This window comes from Mobula birostris, chromosome 4, assembly GCF_030028105.1.
Source record: "Mobula birostris isolate sMobBir1 chromosome 4, sMobBir1.hap1, whole genome shotgun sequence".
Lineage (NCBI taxonomy): Eukaryota > Metazoa > Chordata > Chondrichthyes > Myliobatiformes > Myliobatidae > Mobula > Mobula birostris.
This window is the reverse complement of record NC_092373.1, coordinates 117,047,783-117,067,539: the sequence shown is the minus strand read 5'-3', so window position 1 is coordinate 117,067,539 and position 19,757 is coordinate 117,047,783. Positions and strand designations below refer to the sequence as shown.

The 19,757-nt window shown below is 42.2% G+C and overlaps 1 protein-coding gene across 1 annotated transcript in view; it reads right to left on the bottom strand.

The window, feature by feature from the left end:
• The window catches only part of enpep (glutamyl aminopeptidase), a 109,905-nt gene that overhangs the window by 46,978 nt on the left and 43,170 nt on the right, over positions 1 to 19,757 (bottom strand). The window contains exons 2-6 of the mRNA XM_072255957.1: positions 13,312 to 13,453; positions 10,254 to 10,385; positions 9,367 to 9,487; positions 2,564 to 2,718; positions 1,426 to 1,539 (exon numbers count right to left, since the gene is read on the bottom strand). Coding sequence (XP_072112058.1) covers positions 1,426 to 1,539; positions 2,564 to 2,718; positions 9,367 to 9,487; positions 10,254 to 10,385; positions 13,312 to 13,453 — 664 coding nt within the window. The remainder of the gene's footprint in view (positions 1 to 1,425; positions 1,540 to 2,563; positions 2,719 to 9,366; positions 9,488 to 10,253; positions 10,386 to 13,311; positions 13,454 to 19,757) is intronic.

Sequence of the window (19,757 nt, the reverse complement as noted above, 5' to 3'; positions counted from 1 at the left end):
ACCACCAACCCAGCAAGTTATTACTGCTTCTTGGAAGTTCTGGTGAAGAGGCACAGGGCCAAATACTTCAACTGGGACAGTGCAGTGGTGTAGTCTTGCAGTGGCAAAGGCCCAGATCCAATCCTGACTGAATGAAGTATGCATGTTCTCCCTGTGACCACATGGGATATCTGGTTTCTTCACATATTCCAAATTCATGGAGGTTGCTGGACGAATTGGACACCGTAAATTTCCCCCACCTGTAGACAGGAGGTACAATCCTAGAGGTAGAGGGTTGATGAGAATGTGGGAAGAATCAAATATGGGATTAATGCTGATAGCGAGGACTCAATGGGCCATGAGGCGTATTTCTGTGCTGCTTGACTGTGAGGTGATTTTACCCGTCTGCTTGGGAACAGAACAGTGGGATTCACGATCATTTTCTGTAGGGGTTATGGACATTTTACTGGCTAATCCAAGTGTGGTTAAATGTGCATAGCACAGATCAAATCAGATTACTTTCCATGGTATCACAGCCCGGCCCATCCTGCACAACACCAGTGCCAGGCAGAAACTCACCATGTAGCAATACTTCATGCTTGTGTGTGCATTGTCCATGCATGGCTAAATACAGCCACACAAATATATCCACCAAGACAAAGAATATTTTAGATACTGTCACCGCATGCATCCTACTGCTCCAAGGTTTAGGCACCCTGATTCTCCGGGGTATGAAAACCTGGCACCATCCCTTTAAAGATTCTGACCCGTTTCGCCAATTGGCGGCCATGTTTTCCCGCCAAGATTTGGATATATAAAGAGCACCTGAACTCAGGTTCTGTGCTGAATCATCGGCTCAGCTTCAGTTCAGTCTGCGATTGCGTTCAGAAATTCTGTCTCATCTGGTCTCGTCAGGCTCTCACCTACCATCTAGTCAGGAACCCTGTTCTCATCTCAGTCTCGAAATTGTGTCTCGATTCCACTCCAGTACTTCAGTCCTTACCGTCCTCTCCTAGGCATCATACGATTCATTCTTTCATTTTTTCTGGAGATCTGTGCATCACATCTCTACACATACAATTCACTGCCAATCTCTACTTAAATGAAAGATTGTTTGGGTGAATGCTAGAGCTCAAGATTGGAATACAGGTCACACCAATGCAATGTGCTGATGACAATGTTCTTTCTACGATCCAGAGGGAGCATCCCATCTCCTGCCTCACTCAAATGAATTCTATGAGCCTTAAATTTCCCGTCCAATGACCATGTTGGACTTTCTTCATGGTCCTCTAGCTGAAAGGGTGCTTTGTTGTACAAACACAACTTCAACCAGGTTCACACATCACTGATTTCCCCACTAAAAGAGTGGGATCAGAAATGTTCAGAACATATTAGGCATATACCCCACAATGTGATTTCACAATGGTTGTGAGAAAATTAACTTACCATTAACCAATCAGGTTGAGCTTCATTTACTCCAATATACTCAAAGAAACTAGCAAATCCTTCATTCAGCCACAAGTCATCCCACCAATCCATAGTGACGAGATTGCCAAACCACTGCAGGTATAAATACACACTTAACATATCAATGAGTTTCACTTAAATTTTGCTGAAGCCATATGTACTGGAAAGAAAAAAAAATCACAAAATTAACAATTCTGAAGTTCTAAACAACTACATCATAGTTTGACTCTCATTATGTCTCTGATGGCTTTTGTGATTTTGCATGTAGAAAACATAATGTATCCACTGTTCAAGTAACAGATATAAATATATAAACATTGGTCAATACTCCTTTACATAGTGTGAACTTGACCAAACCATTATTACTTCTTAGCTTTTTAAAAACTTAAATAAGCACGATTAAATAAAAATTAAAACAAGATGTAGATTTAGATAAGCCACTTTTCAAAACTTCAAGAACAAATAATCTATCAAGTTACCTCATGATTTATGCCATATTCAAAACCTTGCCATTCCTCATACAATCCTTCCCTTTAACAGTGCCAAGTCTGCATTGGTTAATTTCAGTGGAATCATTCTACTGTGTGTACTTCATTCATGTGTTATGCCTTTGGTGTGGGGCTGGTCAGTAAATTACTAACTGTATCTGATAAATGATCGTTCTGTTACTCAGCTTGTTTATGCTTTCCATATTACATACTCAGATTATCAGCTTCAATAACATGCTTAAACACCTCAATCTCAGCAATTTTCTATATCATCTTCAAACGTTTCAGATTATGTCTACCTTAAACTTCTGTTCAAAGAATATTTAGATCCCTCAGTTATTGGTTCTTTAACTGATCTATGCTTTAAATGTCTCTGAAGTGATGGCAGAGCCCTTTTGCTTTAAGAATTGTGACTAACTTTGGAGATGTTGTTCATAATTAGTGGGAATACAACTCCAGACTCACCACTAAATAGGTGAGACAAACACGGCTTAACAAAGGCACAGGAAACACTTACGAAGCACTTATGAGCCTTAGAAGAGATTTGAATATCAGTGGCTGATTATAAATTTATAACAGATGCAAAAACTGAGCATTCTTGGAAAAAGAAAGATGCATTACTACCATACCTGATGAACAAGCTCATGGGCCACGACTGAGGCAACCCGTTGCTTATTGGATGAGGATGATTCTCTATCATCAAATAGCAAGTTAGTTTCTCGGTAGGTGATCAGGCCCCAGTTTTCCATTGCACCTGTCCCAAAGTCAGGGATAGCAATCATATCTGCAAGGTTGGAGGTAGTGTCAAAAATATGTACGTGGAACAAAAATGTATCGACTATATTAATTTCAGTTTAGGAATGCAAAATACATATCGATATATAGAAACATAGAAAACATAGAAAATAGGTGCAGGAGTAGGCCATTTGGCCCTTCGAGCCTGCACCGCCATTTATTATGATCATGGCTGATCATCCAACTCAGAACACCGCCCCAGCCTTCCCTCCATACCCCCTGACCCCCGTAGCCACAAGGGCCATATCTAACTCCCTCTTAAATATAGCCAATGAACTGGCCTCAACTGTTTCCTGTGGCAGAGAATTCCACAGATTCACCACCCTCTGCGTGAAGAAGTTTTTCCTAATCTCGGTCCTAAAAGCCTTCCCCTCTATCCTCAAACTGTGACCCCTTGTTCTGGACTTCCCCAACATCGGGAACAATCTTCCTGCATCTAGCCTGTCCAATCCCTTTAGGATCTTATACGTTTCAATCAGATCCCCCCTCAATCTTCTAAATTCCAACGAGTACAAGCCCAGTTCATCCAGTCCTTCTTCATATGAAAGTCCTGCCATCCCAGGAATCAATCTGGTGAACCTTCTCTGTACTCCCTCTATGGCAAGGATGTCTTTCCTCAGATTAGGGGACCAAAACTGCACACAATACTCCAGGTGTGGTCTCACCAAGGCCTTGTACAACTGCAGTAGTACCTCCCTGCTCCTGTACTCAAATCCTCTCACTATAAATGCCAGCATACCATTCGCCTTTTTCACCGCCTGCTGTACCTGCATGCCCACTTTCAATGACTGGTGTATAATGACACCCAGGTCTCATTGCACCTCCCCTTTTCCTAATCGGCCACCATTCAGATAATAATCTGTTTTCCTATTTTTGCCACCAAAGTGGATAACTTCACATTTATCCACATTAAATTGCATCTGCCATGAATTTGCCCACTCACCCAACCTATCCAAGTCACCCTGCATCCTCTTAGCATCCTCCTCACAGCTAACACTGTCACCCAGCTTCGTGTCATCCGCAAACTTGGAGATGCTGCATCTAATTCCCTCATCCAAGTCATTAATATATATTGTAAACAACTGGGGTCCCAGCACTGAGCCTTGCGGTACCCCACTAGTCACCGCCTGCCATTCTGAAAAGGTCCCGTTTATTCCCACTCTTTGCTTCCTGTCTGCTAACCAACTCTCCACCCACACCAATACCTTACCCCCAATACCGTGTGCTTTAAGTTTGCACACTAATCTCCTGTGTGGGACCTTGTCAAAAGCCTTCTGAAAATCCAAATATACCACATCCACTGGTTCTCCCCTATCCACTCTACTAGTTACATCCTCAAAAAATTCTATGAGATCCGTCAGACATGATTTTCCTTTCACAAATCCATGCTGACTTTGTCCAATCATTTCACCGCTTTCCAAATGTGCTGTTATCACATCCTTGATAACTGACTCCAGCAGTTTCCCCACCACCGACGTTAGGCTAACCGGTCTATAATTCCCCGGTTTCTCTCTCCCTCCTTTTTTAAAAAGTGGAGTTACATTAGCCACCCTCCAATCCTCAGGAATTAGTCCAGAAACTAACGAGTTTTGAAAAATTATCACTAATGCATCCACTATTTCTTGGGCTACTTCCTTAAGCACTCTGGGATGCAGACCATCTGGCCCTGGGGACTTATCTGCCTTCAATCCCTTCAATTTACCTAACACCACTTCCCTACTAACATGTATTTCGCTCAGTTCCTCCATCTCACTGGACCCTCTGTCCCCTACTATTTCTGGAAGATTATTTATGTCCTCCTTAGTAAAGACAGAACCAAAGTAATTATTCAATTGGTCTGCCATGTCCTTGCTCCCCATAATCAATTCACCTGTTTCTGTCTGCAGGGGACCTACATTTGTCTTTACCAGTCTTTTCCTTTTTACATATCTATAAAAGCTTTTACAGTCCGTTTTTACGTTGCCTGCCAGTTTTCTTTCATAATCTTTTTTCCCCTTCCTAATTAAGCCCTTTGTCCTCCTCTGCTGAACTCTGAATTTCTCCCAGTCCTCAGGTGAGCCACTTTCTCTGGCTAATTTGTATGCTTCTTCTTTGGAATTGATACTATCCCTAATTTCTCTTGTCAGCCACGGGTGCACTACCTTCCTTGATTTATTCTTTTGCCAAACTGGGATGAACATTTGTTGCAGTTCATCCATGCAACCTTTAACTGCTTGCCATTGCATATCCACCGTCAATCCTTTAAGTGTCATTTGCCAGTCTATCTTAGCTAATTCACGTCTCATACCTTCAAAGTTACCCCTCTTTAAGTTCAGAACCTTTGTTTCTGAATTAACTATGTCACTCTCCATCTTAATGAAGAATTCCACCATATTATGGTCACTCTTACTCAAGGGGCCTCTCACGACAAGATTGCTAATTAACCCTTCCTCATTGCTCAAAACCCAGTCCAGAATAGCCTGCTCTCTAGTCGGTTCCTCGACATGTTGGTTCAAAAAACCATCCCGCATACATTCCAAGAAATCCTCTTCCTCAGCACCTTTACCAATTTGGTTCACCCAATCTACATGTAGATTGAAGTCACCCATTATAACTGCTGTTCCTTTATTGCACACATTTCTAATTTCCTCTTTAATACCATCTCCGACCTCATACTACTGTTAGGTGGCCTGTACACAACTCCCACCAGCGTCTTCTGCCCCTTAGTGTTATGCAGCTCTACCCATATCGATTCCACATCTTCCTGGCTTATGTCCTTCCTTTCTATTGTGTTAATCTCTTCTTTAACCAGCAACGCCACCCCACCTCCCCTTCCTTCATGTCTATCCCTCCTGAATATTGAATATCCCTGAACTGAAAGTTCACAAAATGTGAAAGTGCACAAAATAAACCAGATGCACAAAAGGATTCCTGGACTTTGTAGCTACTATCAACTGCGAGTAGCAATATTTTGCTGTGTTCGGCTGATTGGTGATTGCAAGAAATGGAGAGGTGTTCTGCATACATTCTCAACGTCAGTGAATGGTACCGCTACACACAAAAACATTTTTAAAGTAAGCACCTTGTTTGAGAGGTAAAGTGTACATTATTAATCTAGATCCTGTGGGAGCAGCTATTGTGGGTGGCCAGGGTTAGAGTGAGAGACCTTGGCAAGAACATGCAGAGGCTCTGAGTATTATTTTCCCCTCTTTGTTTGTCTTTGGTGCATAGCTAGTGCGTTGAGAATGGATCCAGATTTAGTGAAATGTCCTTTATGTGATATGTGGGAGCTCCAAGAGATCTCCAGCTTCCTGGTAGTCACACAGTGCATTGACCTGCAGCTTCTTAGCTAGTGTATTAAGGAACTGGAGCAGCACCTCGATGACCTTCAGCTCATACAGGAGAACGAGGAGGTGATAGATAGGAGTTACAAGGAGGTAGTCACCTCCAAGTTGCAGGACGCAGGTACCTGGGTGATTAGCAGAAGGAAAAGGGAGTAGACAGCCAGTGCAGAGTCACCCCTGTGGCTGTTGTCCTCAATGACGAGTGTACCTCTTTGGATAATGTTGGGGTGGTGGGTGAAATAACCTACCAGCTGCAGCAACCCGGTCTCTGGCACCCGCCCAGTCTGGCTTTGTGGCTCAGGATGGAAGGGGAGAAGAGGAGGACCGCTGAAGAGATGGGGGATTCCATAGTTAGAGGACTGACAGGAGATGTAAAAGAGACACCAGGGTGGTATGCTGCATCCTGGGTGCCAGGGACATCGGAGATAGGGTTCAGTGTTCTAAGGGGGGGGGGGGATAGCTGGAAGTCATGGCGCACATTAGTACCAACGACATAGGTAGGAAAAGGGATGAGGTCCTGAAGAAGAATATAGGGAGAGGTGAAAAGCTGAACCTCAAGGATAGCAAGTTCTAGCCTGTGTCACAGACCAGTGAGGATAATTTTGCAGATGAATGTGTGGCTGAGGAGTTGGTGCAGTGAACAGGTTCCAGATTTCTGTATCAACGGGATCTCTTCTGCAAAAGGAATGACACAAAGGACAGGCTACAGCTGAGCTCTGATCCAACATCCCCGCCGCCAGGTTTGCTAGAGCTGTTGGGGAGGGTTTACACTAATTTGGCAGGGGGTTAGACACGAGAATGATAGGACTGAGGACAGTTAGTATACAAGTAGACACGGTGTGTAGTGAGACTGTGAGGAAGGACAGGCAAAATTGCAGTCAATAGGAAGTGTAGTGTGGGGGGAAAAAATCAGAAAGGGTGATGACAACAGTACTGAAGGTGTTACATTTGTATGCACACAGTAGATGGAAAATTGAACCGTAGATGACCTTGTAGCATAATTCGACATCGACAGGTATGGCATTGTGGGCTGAGTCGTGGCTGAACGATAATAGTTGCGAGCTTAACGTCCAAGAATACACATTGTACAGAAAGGACAACCAGGAAGGCAGTGGGGGTGGAGTGGCTCTCTGGGTTTTAAAAAAAAGAAATAAAATGCTTATCAAGAGGATGCATAGGACTGGAAAGATGTAGACTCCTTATAGGTAGAGTTAAGGAACTGCAAAGGTAAAAGGACCCTGATTGGAGCTATATTTAGGTCTCTGTAGAACGGCCAGGATGTGGGGTACAAATTACAATGGAAGATAAAAAAAAAACATGTAATAAGGGCAATATTATGATAGTCATGGGGGGTTTCAATATGCAGGTAGATTTCAAAAAATGAGGTTGGTGCTGGATCTAAAGGAAGGGAATTTGTAGAAGGCCGATGAGATGGTGGTTGTTTTTTTTTAAAAAAAGGAGCAGCTTGTGGTTGAGCCCACTAGGGAAATAGGCAATTCTGGATGTGTAATGAACCAAATTTCATTACCGAGCCTGAGGTACAAACACTTTGGAAGTAGTGATCATAATATGATAGCATTTACCCTGTAGTTTCAACAGAAGCTATAACCAGATGTATCAGTGTTACAGTCGATCAGAGGCATGAGAGAGGAGCTGGCCAAAGTTGACTGGGACACTAGCAAGAATGAAGGCAGAACAGCAATGGCTGATGTAGCTGGGAGAAAATTGGAAGGCACAAGACAGATGCATCTTAAAGGCGTAGTATTGTAAAGGATGATAACCACAGCTGACAAGCGAAGGCATATAATAGAGCAACAATTAGCAGGAAGCTAAGGAATTGGGAAGCAAACAAAATAAGCCTCAAGGAGAGAGAAGATGAAATATGAAGGGAAGCTAGTCAATAATATAATAGAGGATAGAAAAAGCTTTTTCAGATAGCTAAAGAGGAAAAGAGATACGGGAGTATAGATTGGACCACTGGAAAATGATGCTGCAGAGGTAGTAATCCTGCATTCTCTGTTTTATTCCCCCATATCTTTTTCCTCTTGGCTTTGAAGGCTGATATTCCAGAGAACCAAGTATTCTATGCTCCATAAAAGAATGGCCATCTGATGTCTATAACAGGGTCAGATCTGTAATATACAGTACATGAATGATAACATGAAAAGATGTTAAGTGAGTTTACTGATGCTTAATTACTTTGGAACTGAGCTGGACAGTACACTAAATCATAGCTTGACTTTTTTTTAAAAAAAGAGTAACTTCATGATAATCCTGATGTGATTGTTTTTTTACTCCCAGCACAATAAAGTAGCTCCCATCTCCTATATGGAAGATACAGGGCTCAGATCCTCTCAAGAACAGGACTAGAGCTCCATCCTAGAACTCTGCATTCACCGGATACTGGCGCTAACATCAATTCAATGTTTTGATGTGTCCACCCATGAAAGCCACCCACTATTAACAACTAGTTACACATCTAACTAGCTCTATGTGTTTGCAGGCAGCATCGGAGTAGTCCATATGATTAGTAGTTACTTTGTGTACGTTTCTGGCACTTCATAATATCCTTCAAAGGAAAAATATTAAAATCAAATACGCTGGAGGAACTCAGCAGGTCAGTTAGCATCAGTTGAAAAGATTAGTCGACGTTTCGGGCCAAAGCCTTTCGTCAGGACTGAAGAAAGAACTTTGGGGAGGGTTTGAAGAATGCTGGTAGTTGAAAAAAACAGTAATTTTTAAGACAAAGAGGTGGGGGAGGGGAAGCAGGGAGGTGATTGGCAGGAGAACAATAGTAGAAGGAGGCGGAACTATGAGGGAGGTGATGCAAAATAGAGATAGAGGAAGGGAGGGGGAGGGAATTACCGGAAGTTGGAGTTTTAAGACAAAGCCTCCCTGCTTCCCCTCCCCAACCCCTTTGTCTTAAAAATTACTGTTTTTTTTCAACTACCAGCATTCTTCACACCCTCCCCAAAGTTCTTCCTTCAGTCCTGACAAAGGATTTCGGCCCAAAACGTCGACCAATCTTTTCAACTGATGCTAACTGATCTGCTGAGTTCCTCCAGCACATTTTGAGTGTTCCTTTGACAACAGCATCTGCTGATTATTTTATGTTTAAAATCAAATAACCTTCTGACAGCAGTAAGAGGGATGGATTTAAAGAGACCCTGAAAGGTAATTAGATTTGATTGTAATGGTTCACTCATCTAAAAACTCTGATATAAAATACAAAATGTATTTTCATATTTTTCTACTCATTTTCATTGTCATGCTGTAATTATGTGACAAAACAGTCAAAATTGCACTAACATTACCTAGTTTAGGTAGAGAATAAATTATGTCAAAATACTTTTCAAAGTAATCGAAGATTCTCTTCATGGTGTCTGCTGCAAACGTGGCTGTAGGTTTCTGTTGAGGCTGGACATATATTCTAAGCTGAAAAATGTAAAACAGTGGAATTAAATAAATACATTATTACAGAATTCAGTTTATTCTGAAAGAAAATCTTTCATCATTTATTACAGATTTGCTTTTAAATTTCATCTACCTTTTTCTCCTTCTCCTGAATCTTTCTATTTGAGATGTCAGCTCACAATTGCTAGACACTTTCTGGTTTCCACCCATTTGTCCCACTTCACAAGTAGGCTGTAAAGTGAATTCAGGAAGATTATCCTACCATGGGATCAGCAATGTTTGATCCCAACACTGATCAGTACATGTAGGAATCTCAGCAGATTATCTCACAAGCATTATTGCTGTTTCTGTCATCCCAATTATGCAAGTTCGCTTAAACTGTAGATCAAACTCCTAACCTTTAATCTGCATGACTGAGCTCTGCCCATGTTTAGAAAGTCATTAGGTAGACCAATAAAGTTGATCTCTCAGCACCAAGCCTGCTTGGTAGGGCACCATTACCCACAATGCCAGGCACCAGCACTTTAGCAATGGGAATTATTTAAACCTTGTGCATAGAATATGAACATGCATAGTCATCATTACTTCCAATTGCAGTTACTGCAACTTTAACACAAGACTAATCATGATTATTTTTTATTTTCTGCTTTGCAGCAACAACAATATTAAACCAACAAGCAGTGGGGGGGGGGGGGGGGGGACAACAAAAACCATACTTACTTTGCAAAGCAATAAACATCCTGGAATAAAAATCTACTTTTGAGTCCCAACATATTAAATTACTCACAGGGATATTTCTTGATGAACGTCTTTCCACGAAAGTAAATTGATGAACGGCAAAACAAACCAGGTAAGTACTCATCTTAACAGATCTTTGAAATGTTGTTTTTGTTATGCTTTCGCTAACATTTTCCGTTTTCTGTAAGATATATTAAAGATTAATGAAACCAGTTTCTATTGTATCATCAACACGTGTCTGAAACATTTCTTTACATGTTTTATTGTGCTTTATATATCTATTTAGACAATAAGACATAGCAGTCAAAATAGGCCATTTGGCCCATTGAGTTTGTTCCATGAATTCTCCAGTAATAGTATAGATGCTTCTGTATTTTTCTGGAAGTTTTAGCTTTCCTGCAGCAGGTGTCATGCACTTTAAATACAGTCATTGAGCACAACAGGCCCTTCGGCCCATTTAGGGCTGGGGCCTGGTTGAAACATTTAAGCTGCCTATTCCCAATGACCTGCAGCCAAACTAATCGAAACCGCCCGCCCCCATCCATGTACCTATCCAAATTTCAGTTAAACGTTAAATCAAATCCCAAATCCACCACTTTCACCAGCAGCTTGTTCCACACTCTCACCACCCTCAGAGTGAAGAGATTCCTTCTCTTACGTTCCCCTTAAAACATTTCACCTCTTACCCTTAACCCGTGGGCTCTAGTTCTAGTCTCTCTCAATCTCAGTGGAAAAAGCCTGCTTGCATTTACCCTATCTATACCCCTCAATTTTGCATACCTCTATCAAATCTCCCCTCATTTTCCTACTCTCCAGGGAATAACGTCCTAACCCATTCAAACGTTCCCTATAAAACTCAGGTCCTCAAGTCCTGGCAACATCCTTGTACACACAAGAGATTTTTCAGATACTGGAAATCCAGAGCAATACAAAATGCTGGAAGAATTCAGCAGGTCAGGCAGCTTCCATAGAAATGCTTCAAAGCGAGACCCTTCATCGGGACTGGAAAGGAATGGGATAGATGGTGGGTGGTGAATGGGAAAGGAGGCGAGGGGGAGGGGAAGGAGGTGAAGGTGAAGGCAGGTGGGTGGGGGAGTGGGGAATAAAGTAAGAAACTGGGAGGTGATAGGTAGAAAATGTAAAGGGCTGGAGAAGAAAGAATCTGACAGGAGAGTAGAGTGGACCATGGGAGAAAGGAAAGGAGGAGGGACACCAGGGAAGATGATAGGCAGTTGGGGGGAAGAGGCAAGGGGAGGCCAGAGTGAAGAATTGAGGGGGGGGGCAGAGGAAAGATTTATTGGAAGTTGGAGAAATCAAATGCTCATGCCATCAGGTTGGAGGCCAACTGGAAGGCATACGAGGCTCTCCTCCCCCAACCTGAGAGTGGCCTCATGGCACAAGTGGTGGCCATTGACTGACATGTGGGAACAGAATGGGTATTGGAATTAAGATGGTTGGCCACCAGGAAATCCGACCTGTTGCAGATGGAGCAAAGGTACTCAAAGTGATCCCCCAATCTAAGCTGGGTCTCACCACTGTAGAGGAGGCCACATTGGGAGCACCAAATACAGTAGAGAACACCAGCTGATTCATAGGTGACACACTCCATCACCTGGAAGGACTGTTGGTATTTTTTCTCCACTCTTAATATTATTCATATCTTTCCTGTACGTAGGCGACCAGAACTGTACACAATACTCACAGATTTAGTCACAACATCTTATATATCTTCAACATAACATCCCAACTCCTGTACTCAATACATTGATTTATGGACAGCTCTTTACAACCCTATCTACTTGTGGTGCCACTTTCAAAGTACTATAATCAGTTTTCTCAGATTGCTTTACTCTATCACATTCTTCGGTGCCCTACCACTCACAGTTGAAGTCCTACCCTGGTTTATCCTCCCAAATTGCAATCCTTCACACTTGCATTAAATTCCATCTACCACCTTTCAGCCATTTTTCCAGCTGGTCTAGGTCCTGCTACGAGCCTTGATAACCTTCCTTGCTGTCCACTACACCCCTGATCTTGGTGTCACCTGCAGATTTGCCTACCCAGTTTACTACATTATCATCCAGATCATTGATATAGATGACAAACAGCAAAGGACCCAGCACTGATCTCTGCGGTACACCACTAGTCACAGACCTCCAGTCAGAGAGGCAACCATCTACTACCACTCTGTCTTCACCCACAATGCCAATATCTAATCCAATTTATTACTTCATCCTGAATGTCCAGTGACTGAAACTTCTTGACCAACCACCAATGCTGGACCTTGTCAAAGGCTGTGCTAAGTTCCATGTAGACAACATCTACTGCCTTTCCTTCATCAACTTTCCTATAACACATGGATCTATCATGTACAAACCATGCTGACTATCCAAATATTTCTATACCTGGTCGCTTAGAATACTTTTCAATAACTTACCCAGTACTGACATCGGGCTCACCAGCTACAATTTTCCAGCTTATTCTTAGAGACTTTCTTAAACGATGGAACAACATTAACTATTCTTGAAATCTCCCATACCTACCTATGGTTAAGGACATTTTAGATATCTCTGCTAGAACGCCTGCAGTTTCTGCACTTGCCTCCCACAAGGTCCAAGGGAACATCTTGTCAGGCCCTGGGGATTTATCCACCCTCTTCTACCTCAAAACAGAAAACACCTCATCCTGTGAGCTAATCTGAGACCCTGCAGCCCTAAATGTCAACTGTACTTCCTCGCCCCCCCCCCCCAACGGATGCTGCCAGATCTGCCAAGTTCCTCCAACATTTTGTATGTGTTGCTTTGGATTTCCAGCACCTGCAGATTTTCTCTTGTTCACAACAATATTTATGCTTCTGACTTCCAAAAGAACCCCTGGATCAATAGCACCAGATTTAACAGGGCCCAACACTGACCCTGCTGGTTATCTGCAGCCAACCAGAGAAGGCAAGTTTGTTTCGTACTTTGCCTTCTACCAGCTAGTTTTCTACCCATGTTAACCCTTTCCTGTAATACCACGGGCTCCTGTCCCTCCCACATTATCACCCCTACATGAACCCATCCATTTCAGCAAGAGTCCGTTTTCATTTTGGAGTGCCACATAATTACCTCAGCTGGCATGTTTGAAAGGACTTGATAAGGCGAACTGTGTATTATAGAGATAGTGTATGTTGCCTTCTTATTAGGCTCGTCGAAACAAGGGAATGTTTTTCGTGCGTCTGTTGGTTCGTGATCAGTAGCTGCAATACTCCTGTTGGCACAACAATGCAACTTTACAGATCATTAAATCTAAATAACCAAACATCACCAGATTAATCCAAAGTAACGTGAGACCTCTGGTAATTTGTTCTTCACAAGTTTATATAATTGAGCCAATAGACAATAATAGACAATAGACAATAGGTGCAGGGGTAGGCCATTCAGCCCTTTGAGCCAGCACTGCCATTCACTGTGATCATGGCTGATCATCCACAATCAGTATCCAGTTCCTGCCTTATCCCCATAACCTTTGATTCCTCTATCTTTAAGAGCTCTATCCATCTCTTTCTTGAAAGCATCCAGAGACTTGGCCTCCACAGCCTTCTGAGGCAGAGCATTCCATATAAGCAACATGTATTTCCATTAAAAAATGCATGCCATAAGGGAAACTGAGAAGAAATAGCCAATACAAATAAAATCCCTTTTACCAGTGTAAGTAATTTCTCCCGTATCAAATAACTCTCTACAGATAACTACCCTTTCACTATATACACTATAAACAGTGAATCCAATAAATACATAGTGCTTTTCATAAAACATCTTATACATTTGATACTTTAACAGTTGAAAAAATTTGTAACATGGAACCAGTGTCATGGGTTTGGTGAAAAACAGAAAACACTGACCATGGATAAGCATATCTTTTTTTTTTTGAAGAAATAGTAAAAGATTTGCCCAAACATTTAAGTTTCCACAAGTTCTACAAAGCTACAAAACTAGATATTCAACAAACATACCTAGCTAAGAGTGTGTGCGAAACTGGAGCACACTTTCCCAATGGTTCTGTGAAGTGTTCCCTGGGGACAATGAAAAAAGGCGCCAAGCCTATCGCAGGTGCCATTTCTACATCCCCGAGGTGCCCGGAAGCAGAAAATGGCACCGTGGCGCGCAAGGCAACTGATGGGAAAGAGCGGCCGCAACTTTTTAGTGGGCCAATCAATGACTGACACATTGCAAGTGGCCTGTGACCGGCAAATAAGCCAAACACCCATGTGACAATATTGAACCAATATTAGTTTCCAAAGACTAAAGGCAATTGATTACTGGCAACTTGTTTATTATTGTCACATGCACCATGATATAGTGAAAGGCTTTTGTTTGTGTGCCAGCCAAACAGACCATTCCATGCAGAATACATTGAAGTTCTACGAAGAGAAAAGCAGCAACAGAATTCAGAATTGAGTGTTACAGTTACAGAGAAGGTGCAGTGCAGGAAGGCAAGTAGAGTGCATGGCTCATGACAAGGTCAACTGAGAGATCAGAGTTCATTCTTGTTACGGAACAGGTCCACTCAGGAGTCTATAGCAATGAGATAGAAACTTCATCTCTAGACAATAACTGAAAATAACACTTACAATTTTTCTAATGCCACCTACAGCATTGTTTCACGGGGGAGATGTACTTACAAAATTTCCAATAAGGAAAGATTTGCTCACAAGGTAATTGAATTTAAAATAAAAAGGGTTGGGGGGGGGGGTGTTAAAAGAGCATACACGATTTTAAGCAATCCGTTTCTCTATTTGGCTGATCCAAATCACAGCATACCATTTTTTTGGTGCTTCGATAAGAAAGTAATCTTTATTATAATGAAACCTTATTATATTTGGTTGTTTAGAAGCAAACACAAAAACACAGAAGAGGATATCCTATGCATAATCAGACGAGAACAGTGTTTCATTCATATATTTTACTTGCTTTGTTAATAATATATTGATTGTAAACAAAACAGATGATATTAGTTTCAAAAGCCAATTTCTGCTCAGCATAATTGTTTTGAGTCCACCCCCCTTTTTTTGTCGTGTTAAAGAAATTTAATAATCCAAAATGCGTATTAAATCCTTAGAGATTAACTTACACAAAACTAATCCAAATGACTCTTCAGTCAGTCACTTCTGTACACAGTCTAATTTTTTTTTTGCAGGACTTGATTTACTCTATGCTTTTGCACTTTGTAATGATTGCAAGAAGGACATTCAATTGAAACCAGAACTACCTGTGTATTTTTTATTTTACATGTACTTTTTAATCTCTCTACAAGCAGTGAAGCAAATCTCATCAAGGGAGTCTCAATCGAGAAATGGTTAAGTTATTTTGCTGCATACAAAACGTAGGGAAGAATGGTTATAATTCAGCAGGCCAGGCAGCATCTGTGGAAAACGAGCACAGTCGACATTTGGGCCGAGACCCTTCAGCAGGACTGGAGAAAAAAAACATGAGGAGTTAGAGTAAGGTGCGGGGAAGGGAGTGAGAAACACAAGGTGATAGCTGAAACTGGGCGGGGGCGAGGGGTGAAGCAAAGAGCTGAGAAGTTGATTGGTGAAAGAGATACAGGGGTGGAGAAGGGGGAATCTAATAGGAGAGGACAGAAGGCCATGGAAGAAAGAAAAGGGGGAGGAGCAAAGGGAAGTGATGGGCAGGTAAGGAGAGAAGGTGAGAAGGGGAAATGGGAATGGGAAATGGTGAGGGGGGGCATTACAGGAACATGGATTTCTTGAACTTCCAGTATTGCCACCATTCCCATCTCTCACCTCATCTCCTTACCATTCACATCCCTCTGGTACTCCTTCCCCTTTCCTTTCTTCCATGGCCTTCTTTGATCTCCTATCAGATTCCCCTTCCTGCAACCATGCATCTCTTTCACCAATCAACTTCCCAGCTCTTCATCTCACCCCTCTCTCCCCCACCTACCGCTTTCACTTATCACCTTGTGTTCGTCCTCCCCTCCCCCCAGTTCCTTACTCCGACTCCTCATCTCGTTTTCCAGCCCTGATGAAGGGTGTCGGCCCAAAACCTTGACTGTTTACTCTTTTCCATTGACGCTGCCTGGGCCACTGAGATCCTCCAGCATTTTGAATGAGATGTTTGGAATTCCAGCATCTGCAGATTTTCTCTTGCTTGTGAAGAACAGTTATAATAGATTCACTTAGTTCTATCACTATAATTTCATTTATACTCCTGCCAAACTTCTGCCAGATTACAGCATGGAATGATTGAAACTCCTGGGCAATCGGTCCAGTCTAGACCTTGCTCATGAACAAAGAACTCTGGTAAACTCGTTTCTCTTGAATACTGATTCTTCTCATTCAGGAGCTTTAGTTGTTGCAAACTGCCTGTGTATTAAATAATCCCCTTGTAAAGCATGGCCAACAAAAGCTCACCTTACTGAGAAACAGATTTGGCATTGCAATATAGCATAGCGAACATCCTCTACCCTCAAATTCCTGGACCACAGTCACAGCTCCATCATTCACTTTACAATCAACCTGACTTGTGTCAAACTTTTCACAAACTAATGACAAGGCCTCACACACAAAATGCTGGAGGAACTCAGCAGGCCTGGCAGCATCTATGGAAAACAGTAACCAACCCGCCTTTCAGGCCGAAACCCTTCAGGGCTCCCGATGAAAGATCTCGGCCTGAACCATCAACTGTTTCCTCTTTTCCATAGATGCTGCCTGGCTTGCTGAGTTCCTGCAGCATTCTGTGTGTGTTGCTTGGACTTCCAGCATTGATTAATGACAAGGCCTGCCATGTTCTTCCTAGCAAAAGCAGCATCCACTAAATCTGCTAACCCCCACCCAATGGAAGTGAATTGATCTGAGGCATACAATACAAGAATATGGAATAGAAGCAGCTGCCATTCATCAAGATTATGACTGATCTTCTATCTCAATGCCATTTTCCAGCAGTATCCTGATATCCCTTAAATACCTTAATATTTAGAAGTCTAGTAATCTGTACACAGTGGCCACTTTATTAGCTAGCTCCTATACTAAATAAAGTGGCCACAGAGTGTCCAAGTGTGGTCTTCTGCTGTAGCCCATCTACTTCAAGGTTCAAAATGTTGTGCATTCAGAGATGCTCTTCTGCACACCACTATTGTAACACATAGCTATTTGAGTTACTGGTGTCTTCCTGTCAGCTTGAACTGATCATTCTGCTCCGACCTCCCTCATTAACAAGGCACTTTTGCCAGCAGGACCTCCAATCACTCGATGTTTTTTGGTTTTCACACCATTCTCTTCAGAACTCTAGAGAATTGTGCGTGAAAGTCTTAGGAGATCAGCAGTTTCTGAGGTACTCAAACCACCCCGTCTGGCACCAAGTCATTTAGAAGTCATCCCTTTTGCCAATCAACTGTCCAGCTCTTGGCTCCATCCCTCCCCCTCCTGTCTTCTCGTATCATTTTGGATCTCCCTCCCCTTTCAAAGCTCTTACTAGCTCTTCTTTCAGTTAGTCCTGACGAAGGGTCTTGGCCCGAAACGTCGACTGTACCTCTTCCTAAAGATGCTGCCTAGCCTGCTGCGTTCACCAGCATTTTGGGTGTGTTGCTTGAATTTCCAGCATCTGCAGATTTCCTCGTGTTTGCGTCATTTAGAACACATTTCTTTCCCATTCTAATGTTTGGTCTGGACAACAGTGGAATGTCTTGACCATGCTTGTACGCATCGCGTTGCTGCGACACGATTGGCTGATTGGATATCTGCATTAACAAGCAGCTGTACAGGTGGCCACTGAGCTTGCGTCACAAAGCCAGTCTCTGAGTCTCAGGGTAGATTCACCACATCCTGAGTAATAAAAAAAAAGTTTTCCTTCTGATTCCCAGTTCTGAGATTATGATCCTGGCTTTAGACTCCTCAAACATCCTGACTGCATGCCGTTTATTGAGCAATAACGTCACAGAGCATGGAAACAAGCCCTTCGGCCCATTCCTGTCTAAGTCTTTTGAATGAGATAATAGTGTCTGCCTCTACCACTTCATTCCACATACTAGTCACCCCTTCTTAAATCTTTCCCCTCCGCCCTGAAACCTCTTCTCTAGTTTTAGACTCCCCTATCTTGCGAAAATAAACGTGACTGCCACTCCAACCCCCCCCCCCCCACAAACCTACGTGCCACATGATTTTATAATCCACTCTAAGGCCATACTCAGCTTCCTTGATTGTAGAGAAAACAGCCAGTCTATCTCGCCTTTCCTTCTAACTCAAGCCCTCCATTTCCGGCAACATCCTTCTGAATCTTCTCTGCACCTTCTCTAGCTCAAGTCACCTTCCTACAGTCTGATTGTCAGAATGGCACAATATACCAGCAGCAGTCCCACACACCTGTAACTTGACATCCCAGTTTTTATACTCGATGCTACAACTAGTGTAGGCAAGTAGTCCAGAGGGCTTTTTCACCACTTTCTGTACCAGAGCAACCACTTTGAGAAAATATGCACACTCGGGTCTCCCTGTCCTCGACTACAGATAGTTCTGGGGTATGGTACGGTACGGTACGGAACGGTACTGGTGGGCAATAAAGCAGTATCAGACCTGCAACTGGAAGCGCAAGGGACTGGCAGGCAACGCTTCAACTATAAATGCAAAATGCTTTGGTCTTCATTTGAGCAAGAGCAAGTATGAGAATTGGTAAAGTACAACCAAAATAAGGCCCCTGGGCAATTGTCTGTACTACAAATCTGAACACTGTCAGAAAGATGACATGCACGACTGGAAAAGATTCATCACAACAGCAAATATTTTGAACAATCACTAAAATATTGAACTAACGCTCATGGTTAGCAACATATGGGTTCGTACAGTCAGTCTACATCTTTATTTACATCTTGCAGTGTTTTACCATGAAAGCAACCATTGAGAGATTAGATTAGCTCTATAAAAGTGTCTTTAACATCTCTGGTCTCATGAGATAACTAGAGTCACTAGATACAGAGCCACAAACACTAAAAGTCTACATGATACATAGTTGAAACTGAGATAAATTAATTTCCGTAATTCTCTTTTATTTCATACATTTTTGTTTGTATATATTTTTATTGTACTTCTGTGGCTATTGCCTACACACATTCAGCCAACAGACTACTGTTACTAGGGAAAGGAGGAAGAAACCCTTCATGTTTACTGCATTAAGATGAAAGATTTAATCTGCATCCCATTTGGAACTACTATTCAAACAACGACGCAATTTTGAAAGATTAATTTAATTGCCAAGCTGCATTGTAACAAATTACTTAAACTATCGGCTTGAAATTTCAATCTCATTCAGGTTTCTGCTTGTTAATTGATCATAATATCAAATTCTTAAATCTTATCATTCAAATTGAAGCAGCTACAGTGAATTTTAGATAACTGGGACACAACAGGACTAGCACATTTTGGCTCAGTGAGGTGACTACAACAACTAGCCAAAGTTTCATGGAAATAGTTAAAAAGGTATAAAAAAGACAAACTACTGCTCAAGTGAGTAACCAATTACGTATTTAAATGAAATACAGAACATATTAGCACACTATC